General features: G+C 36.3%; 1 protein-coding gene across 1 annotated transcript in view; it reads right to left on the bottom strand.

Annotated features, from left to right (window-relative positions):
* Foxp2 (forkhead box P2) overlaps positions 1–11,361 on the bottom strand; it is a 497,529-nt gene that overhangs the window by 55,849 nt on the left and 430,319 nt on the right. The window contains exons 6-8 of the mRNA XM_026787547.1: positions 8,765–8,902; positions 7,443–7,628; positions 5,725–5,920 (exon numbers count right to left, since the gene is read on the bottom strand). Of these exons, the coding sequence (XP_026643348.1) occupies positions 5,725–5,920; positions 7,443–7,628; positions 8,765–8,902 (520 nt within the window). The remainder of the gene's footprint in view (positions 1–5,724; positions 5,921–7,442; positions 7,629–8,764; positions 8,903–11,361) is intronic.

The following is an 11,361-nucleotide window of genomic DNA, read 5'->3' as shown; positions in this document are numbered from 1 at the left end:
TCTCCTCTCCTCTCCTCTCCTCTCCTCTCCTCTTCTTTTCTCTCTCTCTCTCTTTATAGAGAAAGAGAGCTATAACTTAATAATTTTCCTATTCAATTTAAATATACAGTGTAGCTTTAAAATACGAAATTGTTTTTGAGTTTTCCAGTCGAAGATTAAAAATTTGTCAATCAGAGTATTTCTATGGCTTATGAATTAGTTGGAACAAAATGCACCTTAGATTGGATTCTCACTTGATCTTGTTTATCATGTGTGAAGTTGAATCTCAACATCAAAATATACTAACCAAATATATAAATTTATATTAATGTAACACATGCTAGTTTCTCAGCCAATTCCACAATTCAAAATATGATATAACTTAATATCAATCTTTCTTATTTATGTTTCTGAATTAAATATACCCAGTCATCCTCTATGCATTTAATTATTTACAAGATATTTTCTGTGAAAACAATTGCAAGCAACTATTTTCTATTTCCTCTCTTTTTTTTCTTTTTGTTTTCTAGAATTCACTATGTACTAAGCTGACTTTGCATTTGTGTGGGCTTCACAGATATCCACCTGCCTTTGCTTCATGAGTGCAAAGGTATTAAAGGTATGGGCCTTCATGGAAAAGTTTATTCTGGAACAAATAGAAGAATATTTAAATTTTAAGTAATTGAAAAGAATTTTGACATATTAATCTCCAAATAAAAATCATTTTGTATTTGGATAGTAATTCTGTATGGTGTGTATTGCTTATATATTTTCTACCGTTCTTATATTTATTTATTTTTTTTGGTCACTTGTACTTTTTTATTAGTTTACTTTTTCCACAATACACATATGCCCACTCACACATATAATGGACTTTGATTGTATTTCCCTATGTTTTCATATCATATTTCACTTCTCTTCTTTCTAAAAAAATCTACCTTCTTTAATGCTGTATGTGTATGTGTGTTTATATGGCCAATTTCATTATACTAGTGTTGTTTGTTTGAATACGCATGCGACTCTGACCTGAAAAGGCCATAAACACGCTTAAGTGAAAGATCTAGGATTCTAGGTGTGACGTAAGCAGGTCAAATAGCTACTTTGGCTGAATACTGAGCCAATTACTATCTTGAGCACATTCCTATCTCATCAAAATCCATTATTATATTTTATTTCAAAAGATTTCATTTTTTTACTCTAAGCATACTTACCCTAAGAATAGCTGCTTCTACCATGGATTATTCAAGATAGTGCTGTCTAAAATCCATTATGTTATGTTTGTTTGTTCAGACTGTTCATTGAAATCTTAAATCTAAAATAACGTATACACGTACAGAATAAGTGACATGGAGCGAAATAGAGCATTTACCACACTCTTCTGTACCTATCCAGTAGGAATACCTTTCAAGGCTCCCAGGGAATGTATGAAACTGTGGGTAGCACCAAAACCTCTAAGTTGATGCCATCCACAGTTTAACTAAGCACTTATCACTTAGTATTGCTCGAAGTTTTGCTGCATGAGTTGTGATAGAAAGATTACTTATCAGGGTTTCATAGATAGAACATTCCTTTTCATAGTAAATCTCAGCAACTTGAAAACATAATTTTTATAGCTCACTAGTACAAACTTCAGCTTTTTTTCTTATAGGAGATTACTCGGCATTTCTGTCAGGGTATTTGAATGACCAACATCCTTTCTCTTGTGTGCTAGGGCCATTAATAATTAAAACAGGGTATAGAAAACACAGGTACTAAGATTTCAAAACAAATCAGACACTGAGAAGGATGAAGTGCATGGGGAGGGCAGTATAGATGTGGAAGCTCTTTCGATACTCTTGGCAAAAGTTTGGTTGACATCCCAGTAGGGTGCAATAAAAAGTTATGAAATATCATTATATCTTCAGATGCTAAACAATTCAAAATTTATTATTTCTTTCTGGAGTTCCCTATTTAATATTTCTTCTGGAATACAGTTAACCTCAAGTTACTAACAGGAAGGAAAGGGAAATTTTGAATAAAGTCAAAGTCAACCTGTGAAAACACTGTGTTCTGAAAGTAAATTTTATCTGATGCTAAAGACCTATAGAAATGGAAAGTTCTTGCACAGTTTCTTCTTGCTAACAAGTAGGCCATGGTATCAGTACACTACACAACACTGCTCAATGCAGTTATTCATTTAGAAGCATATTGCTCACATGTTAGAGTTTTATAATCAGTATGCTTGAGATTGATTCACAAGTTCATTATTTTTATTTGATGTCAGTTACCTGCTGTCACTCCTTCTACAGACAAACTACGTACATATTTAGAGATGTTAATTTAGCACATATTTTACATTAAAATTTAGTATTATAATACTATTTGTGGCTTAATGTTTAAAATTTCAAAGAGTTCATGTTAAAATTATGTGATATATTATGTAACTTTAGCAAGAAAGTTCTACAAATCTATTCTGTCAAAATTATAAAGTGCTATTTCTGATATTTATACACATTTTATATAATTTCAGAAGTTATAATTTAAAGTAGCCAGAGGAATTTGTGTTAAATCATGGAGATAAATAAATTATGTCATATTTTTGAAGACATAATGAGAACATCATCCATCATTGTACAGTAATCCCATTTGGTCTTCATGTGATTACTATTCATGGGCAATCAATCAACAAACCAAAAGCTTAATGCAAGATGAACTGAAACACTGATAATGGAAGTATTAAAATTATTTTACCTGAAATAAAGAGTAGCTAAGACTGATGATTTGGGGCTTATACTATCCAAAAATTGCTTCTTTCTTTTCTTTTCTCACTCTGATTTTAGGTTTCCAGCATAACAGCACCTCAGATATCATATGATATCATAGTTGCCCCTTAGAACGGATGCCTGTAGATACCAAAGTCTGAAATACTATATATATATATATATATATATATATATATATATATATATATATATATATATATATATATATATATATATATATATATATATGAGTATATATATATGTATATGTATATTAAATAATCCTTGAGAGTAACAGTTAATGTCCTGTTAATACTACACAAATAGTTATTAGTCTATATTTTTAGTGGCAAATGCTTTGAAATAAGTCTGTACATGCTCAGAAAAACCAATTTCATCCCAAAATATTTTATTGTAGTTGGTTGACTCCATGGATATGGATTCCTAGGTCATGATACCCACGGTTTAGAAAGCTGGAGCATTCATTTTCCATGACTGGTTGATTTGAAACAAATTCAGCCTGTGTTTGAATGGTGGGCCTCAAAAAGAATAGTTTTCACATTCAATAATTAGTGGAAACTATGATGAGGGTTGCAATTTCTGTTCATGATGTGGTATTAGCAAGAACATTGACCACAGAAACCACTGAGGTTTGAGCCCGCAATTGTTCAATTCCATTACTTCTCTTTCATCATTGGGGAATTGGTGTAGGAAGTCCTTCTGTCTATGTGTTGCTTTTATTGGTTAATGAATAAAGAAACTGCTTTGGCGCCTATAACAGAGCTAGGCGGGGAAAACTAAAAACAGTGATTTAATTAATATAGTTTTTTTTTTTTTTGTATAGTTATTTGGGGGCTGAGCAGCCAGGAACAAACAAGTGGCCTCCTACAACAGGAAATGTTTTTGTAGGCTTTATGTTTCTTTCTTAACTACAGATTTTTCTATGAAGATACTGGTGCTTGTGCTTGTAACTCCAGCATTAGCAAGGCTGAGGCAGAAGGATTGTTCATGAGTTCAAGGCTAGGCTGTGCCACTCACTGAAGTTTAGGCCACTATGGACTACAGAGAAAAACCCTGTCCAACAACAAAACAAAAGTTAATAAATAAGTAAAATTTCTGCACAATCTAGGCTTTGCTTTTAGAACCCTCAGTTTCCCAAATTTCTTCATTATGTGCGTTTTAGTTTTCATATGTCCTGTGAACAATAAAAATAGGAAAAATTAAAAAATAATTCTATACAAAACCAGCTCAGAATAAGAGCAATTGTCACTTGAAAATTACTATAATGATTATACAACAATAGTGTCCCTTGCTTGATGAGAATTTGACTAGAGTTGGAAAAATTCAGCTGAAAAAAAATTATTTTAAATAAGAGTTACACTTTCTCAAAAAATTAGAAAGACTATACTACAATAAAATTATGGTAAATCATGATTTACTTTTGAAGAGATTCTAAATGAAGATTTGTTTAACTTTTATGAAATTAAAAAGAAACAAAAAGATGAACTTATTGCTTCTATTTGGGTATATTTCTATCAACAAATAGCTTTTATCAAGAAAATCCATGCTTATATTCAGTTAATATATAAGTGTCTTTTATAATTATTATTTCCATTTGTCCTATGATTTTATTATTTTTCTAAAGAACCATAATTCATGGTTAGAATTTTTATTTCTATGATAATATTGAATTTATTCTACTTCTTTCTAGAATAAGTCTGAAAACTGGGTCTACGCCTAGACTTTCTCAATAATTAAACTTTGTTTTTCTGGATTTCCCAGGGATGCTCAAGACAAGTGAATTTGATCTCAAGCTAAATGAAAGAGGAAAATCTGGGGAAAGCTACAACAAAGTAATAGTAATTTGATGAATAAAAGACAATATATATGGTAATACTATTAATTTCATTGGCCATCAAACAGTGGTCACGCACAATGTAAATACTGGATTTCACTTGAATAACTTATTATCAAATTGTTCTTGCTTTTTTTGAGTATGTTCTACAGAGACCGTAAGATGTGTGGCAAATACTGTTATAAAGTTAACTCCCTCGTGACAGATATACTGAAGTTGAATTAAGGTTCACTTGTGTAAACAAGCTTTGTCCCAACACAAAATCCAAATATACATTAAAATATCCATTCACAAAGATTAACAACACATGACCTTTACCTTAATTGGGAATTTTAGCCATAGAGCATATATATATATATATATATATATATATATATATATATATATATACACACACACACACACACACACACACACACACACATTAGAATACACTCAGATGTAGTTTATATAGAATATCAAATTAGAATATGGTCAATAGCATTTAAAACTCTAATTTGCAGTTCCAGGACAGGAACCAAAAGAGCTATGGAGAAACCCTATCTCAAAAATCAAAAAACAAAAAAACAAAAACAAACAAAAAAAAAACCCTCTAACTTGCATTGTCTGTAGAGGGAATTTGGAGAAATGCTATCTCTGCAGTCTTATGACATAGGCTGGGCTTCCCACACCAGAGTCTGCACTTGCTCTATGGATGCCCAGCGCTGCTCTATTCTTGGTGATTTCAGTGCCAAGGTTGGGAAGCTGTGTTTTCATCAGCTGTCCACCAGAGCTCATTATCAGCCCATGGTTAAGTGGAGTTCTGCCAGCCTTTTTGCGTCATCCATTTCCCTGCAGATCATCCCGCATACTCAGTGGTGGTTCAACTGTATTGTCTTGCATTATTCTTGCCCATAAAGGTAATTAACTTACACTTCATATTTAACAAAATACTTGAGATAGTTTCACTCTGTACTTGAAAGCAGTGTGTGGTAGAATTTCTGAGGCTATAGAAAGTGTGTCATGTGTCATGGGAAGCAGTCAGGCTTCAGTTATCAACGTGAAGGACATAAGCCAAAGTAACTCAAGGTATAGGGTATATCTACAGGAGCATGGAATGGGAGAAAGCAGGAGAGCAGGGATGAAGGATCTGCAGCGGGTCCGCTATACCTTGAGGCAGCGACTGGACAGGGAGGGCCGCTTGGCCTGGTGGGATGGAGATGAGGCCCTGACGCTGAAGGCTGAGCAGATGCTGCTGCTGCTGCAGTTGCTGCATTTGGAGAAGCTGCTGCTGGAAGACAAGCTGCTGGGCGGCCAACTGCTGCTGTTGCTGCTGCTGCTGCTGCTGCTGCTGCTGTTGCTGTTGCTGTGGGTGTCAGAAAACCCGAGCCAGTCAACAGCAGAGAATAAGGTGCGTGTAAACCACTCTCACACACAGAAAGGCATGCTCCTTTCCTCACCCAGATGTCTTCTTGAGCATTCCATGGTCAAAGTCCAGAAGCCAGATGTGAACAGCTTCTAGGTACTCAGCTGCCTGCTTCTTGGATGTTAAACAACTTCCCTGAACTTGGCTCGGGGAACCAAAGAACTTGAACTAATGGTACTGAGCAAAGTTTAGAGACCGACTCTAGCCAAGGACTTCACTGGAGATGATTGGAAGTTTATTTAGACAAATTGACTAACACCTGAGGGAAGCTAACTCCCATAATACTCTCACTTTTCCCCAACTCTGTAAGTTTGGTGTGTGGAGGGCCACAGCTGTGGTCTCTAGTGATTTATTAGTAAACTTGGATGGAGCTACAGGACAGGCATGCTAGCTCTCTCTCTTTCTCTCTTTCTTCTGACTACATTAATAAGGCAGAATTATGTGCAAGGCAAAAAGAAAAAGTGCCCTTATTATAAAGAAAAGTCTAACTTCCAGTTTTGTGAGGCATTACAAGACAAACCAGAGTTCTTTGGACTCGGGAGGGTAGGCGATGGCAGTCACACTTCAGAGGAAGACAAGCTGTGTGGAAGACCTTTCCTTTTTAGTTTGGGGAAAACAGAAACTTCTGATGCGCTCACTGGAAAACAGACTGCATAATGGAGCAAGTCATGTGGATTGCCCAAAGCCTCTGAGAAATAAGAGAGCAATTTCTATTCTGTAGTTGATGGCTGTCTGAAATTCTATTCACAAATCCAAACAGAAACAAACCCTCAGGAGGTCAAAACTGTTTCCTGTACGTTTGCATAAGGGGCAGCTTGGAGAGACAACAGCCCTGATACCTGCTGATCAACTGAACTACTTCAACATGTTTTGTTTGGATTATGTTTATATTTGATGCAGTTTGCTGACAAGCACAGGCTAGGCCTGAGAAGCCAGCTTGTCAGTTTGATTTATGAGCATATCAAACGGTAACTTTCTACTCGCCACTCCAAACCTACCCTAGCAGTTCATTAATCAGGGGCCCGTGACTTTGAAATCTGTGCTCAACCAGTTTTTCTCGTCGTCTCCCTGCCCCCTCCCCCCCAACAATGGGCTAAATTTGCATGCATGGTCTCTGAGCTGTACAACTGAGAAAAATAAGGTTCCCTCACCAACTTGGATTCTCAGTGAATACAAGATAATCAGTACTCTGTCCACCACACAGCTTGCTCTTTGTACACTCTGATTCATTAGTGACATTAGACGACAGTCAGCAATGGATTGTGACTCTCAAGTCCCGTGCTACAAAAAAGGAGAGCACGAGAGTCTCACTGTCACTGTTATTAAGCTCAGTAAAAAATACAGAACACTGCATCTTTGACAGCAAGAGCCTTGTTATAGGGAGATCTGAGACGATCCTCACCTCTCAAAGTACCTTCTCAAGCCCATGCTATTAGATATCAATGAGATAACTAGATCCTACCTCCTTTGCTTGCTTGCCAGGATGCTGCTGCTGCTGCTGTTGCTGCTGCTGCTGCTGCTGCTGTTGTTGCTGCTGCTGTTGCTGTTGTTGCTGCTGCTGCTGTTGCTGCTGCTGCTGTTGCTGCTGCTGCAAAAGCTGAAGATGTAACTGTTCTTGCTGTTTCTTGTAAAACTCTTGTAGTTGTTGCTGAATAAACCATTTTGACTTTAATAAATAAAGGCAAAAGTTTCATGTATCATCAATGTCCTAAACTCTACTAGCCTGGCACATGGTAGAGTGGTCATTAAGATACACCTCACCACCCACCCCTCCCAAAAAAAAAAATTGCATTGGATTTAAAGAGACAGCGCTACATACTTTTTTTCCCAAGGCAGCTCTGAAAATTTCCAATCCAGAATCCAAACAATCCTAAACAAAAGGGTATAGAAAATCTGTATTCTAAAGGCCAGAACCAAAGTGAATAATCTAAATGACTACATCTGAAGCCCTATGATGACCTAAGCACGGGCTGTGCTCTACCCCTTAGAAGGATCAAGCATCACCGCCACCAAAGTAGGATGAAAACAGCATCATCTATCAGAGGTTTTAACACAATGTCATGTTAGAAATCTATGTAACCTGTAGGCCCAATCAGAGGCAATAGCAAAGCTACTTACTAACTAACAACTCTGGTAAAACACTTTATTTTCACCCCAGAAAGCAAGTATCACCTTCTGAATCTATTTTTAGATACTCAAGTCTTCAATAAGCTTCACTGTAGGCTCACTGTTTGTATTATCACAAAAACGAACTTGATCTTATCTGTCCCGTTTTATTCTAATAAACAGATTCCTCTTTTTCAAGTGATGACTATACCCCAGAAAAAAAAAAAAAAAAAAAAAAAAAGCTTGGATGCAGCTTTTAGCATGCGCTGTGTGCAAAGTAGCCTTTTCCTATTTATTGGAACTCAAGGTGGGGGGGGGGGATGCTAATGTGCTGGCGATTTAAAAAACAACAACTCTGTGGTATGTTGGTACACTCCTTGGCAAACCTACAAGTAAATGTACCTAAGAACCTGAATGATCAAATACAAATTCGTCTGTTTTCAATTTGCTCTTCTTTCTGCTCCTGTTCTAGACTTAGGTACAGTTGGAGAGAATGAGTAACTTAAGTTCTCTTAGGCAGTTTTGCAGGCACAGTGGGACATTTCTGTTTTGATGTGCTGCTAAGCTGCTTCTGTATGTGGAGACCGCACCCGCACTACGCACTAAGCCCAGCACACTGCCAGCAGCGTGTTTCCCCGTCAGCGGGACTAGAACACCAGAGCAGGTAACATACATTACCTGCTGTAGCATCACTGCCTGCTGCTGCTGGAGGAGGGCTTGGAGCTGCTGAGGAGACAGGACCTGCTGCTGAAGAATCTGTTGCATCTGCTGAGGAGTGATCACCTGGGGCGTCATCATGGCCACTGACACGGGGACCTTGCAAGGAGAGAGAGAGGGAAAAGGCTGTCACAATCCAGTGCCTGCTGGTCTTTGTACAACGGTATGACCGTTGTTTTTAAGTTATTTAGCACCCACGGCCCAAAATGGTATCCATTTTGTGCTGGGTAACTTTGTATTATTTTGAAAATAGTTTTCCAGAAGCAGCAGATTTCAGCAGGCTCCCACTTGAAGTTCCATGGTTCAAAGGATTTGCACAAAGGAGCTGGAACTCTGGACAATAGAAGAGGAAATAAATAATTTCGTTGCAGTGGTCTCAGAAGTTCATCACTGAATCTCTTTTCAATGTCTCATTGCTGTAACTGAAAACCTTTTTAAATATTTTAAGCATATCATTAGAATAAAAAAAGCTAAATAATTAAAATTATCCATAAGAATAACTGATATTTATAGCTGTACAAAGCATATATATAGAACATACTTATATAACTTAATCATAATTCAAAGTTATATGCAAATTTATAATACTTATAAATACATATACTGAATGAAATGGCTGAGTAGGTGAGGTTGCTGGTTTCCCAACTCAACTATTGGAGTTTGTTTCAGAACCTGGAGAAAAAGAATTAACACCTACAAATTGTCCTCTGACCTCCATGACACACACTCAGAGGCACACACACATAACATAGCACAAATAAATGTAAATTAAGGAGATAAAATTTAACAATAAATATGGATAAATAAGTGACGGTAATAACTGATGTAAAATATTTTCTAGATATGAATTAATATAGATGAAAATATCTGAGGAGAGTAGTTTACTAAAAGGCTAAATACTAAGGCTAACAGTCTAGTATCTTCCTTAAACATTTTCTTACGACAAGCAATTACAGTTATACTAGAAAGTCCAGAAATCTAAAGATTCCTCAAAGAGTTCCCGATAGATTTATAACAAAACGAAACCGTTTTGTTTAAACTTCCTTCTCACTTCTTTTTTTCTAAAACCTTCTGGGGATGAAAGAGAAAAAGTGGGATATGAGAGAAAAGAAGTAAGGGAGGGAAATAGAGCATAAGCAAACTAATCGTACTATATATTTCTGAATGCTTGGTTATTTAAAAAGTTAAAAGCTATGAGTTTAATCACTTGTTCTTTGATAAACAGATAGAACTATTAAAATAAGTGTATATATATATATATATGTTTCATATATATATACATGAAAAATTTAGCTACAGAACTGTGTCCTTTTCCAATAATCATTCACTTCTTGTCTCTCCCAGACGTGAGGAGGAAATTAGCCACTCAGGGACAGAGGAAGACATGGTAGAGTTTCATTTCAAGAGTGCCAGTGCTGATAGATTGGATGGAAGACAGCAGAAAGACAGAATGAAAATAAAGCAGGAAGGAAGGAAGAAGAAGGGGCATGTTCATATGGAACACACAGGTCTACTCGTAGCTACCTTTGTGCGAATGTGCACAGTCCGGGAAGGTGGTCCGTTCTTGAGAATCTTACTGTCTTTCTTTCTTGACAGTCTATTGTTACTGTTCAGTAGTTGCTTGGTTATCTCTTTTCACTTAAGTGTCTATATTTCCAACTAAGCGTGCTCTGCGCGTAACTCTCACAAGTGAACTTTCTAGGGCAAACCTATAAGTGGAGGCCTGCCAGAGTATTCCAAAGCTCGCAGTTAGGCTCCAGCTGCTACATAAGATAGGATGTTGTAGTCCCAATCTATTGAGACTGACTTAGTATTTGGCCAAAGTAAACTGTTTGCTGTCACTGCAATTCCAAAGCTTATCAGTCAGTTCTCTTACTATGCAGAACAATTTAATTTTATTTTTAAGCCTCTAAAGATTTGTGAGTACCTTACAGAGGGCTATGACACAAAGTGTCTGCCACATCATGGCCATGCTGAAGTTACACAGTACAGCTCACATGTATGGGACACATTCACATTGTAATCAGACTTTGGCCTTCTCTGAAAAACTACCATCTGAAACAGATAAAAAGATTTTGGAAAGATAAGCCAACTAACACACAGCTAATTGAACTCTCTTCTTCCCTACATATATACCAAAATCCATCATAAAGGTCATAATAGAGATAGGAAAACATATCAGAAGGATTTCTAATATTTATGAAAGCTGATACTATCATCTAAATCCGTATACAAACAGACACACACAATGAAACCAACCAAACATCCAACAAACTAAGCAATCAAAGAACTGTGACTATCAATTTTATTTTGTATTTAGACTTCTCAGTATCCTTATGTTAATTTATATAATTTTCAAAAATTCAAAATGTCTCCATTTCTATGATTAATTTTACGTGACTCAATTTCTGTATTATCCTTTTTACAGTTTACTTACTATAGGACTGTGTGTTTTTGCCACCAGGAGTTACCTAGGAATTCACTGACATGAAATAAGAGCAATTTCTTGAGTGCACATAAAAATCTTGCTACTATACTACTCATTAATATTCAGAAAA

This window comes from Microtus ochrogaster, linkage group LG10 (assembly GCF_000317375.1).
Source record: "Microtus ochrogaster isolate Prairie Vole_2 linkage group LG10, MicOch1.0, whole genome shotgun sequence".
Taxonomy (NCBI): Eukaryota; Metazoa; Chordata; class Mammalia; order Rodentia; family Cricetidae; genus Microtus; species Microtus ochrogaster.
The sequence above is the reverse complement of the archived record's forward strand: the minus strand, read 5'-3'. Positions and strand labels throughout refer to the sequence as shown.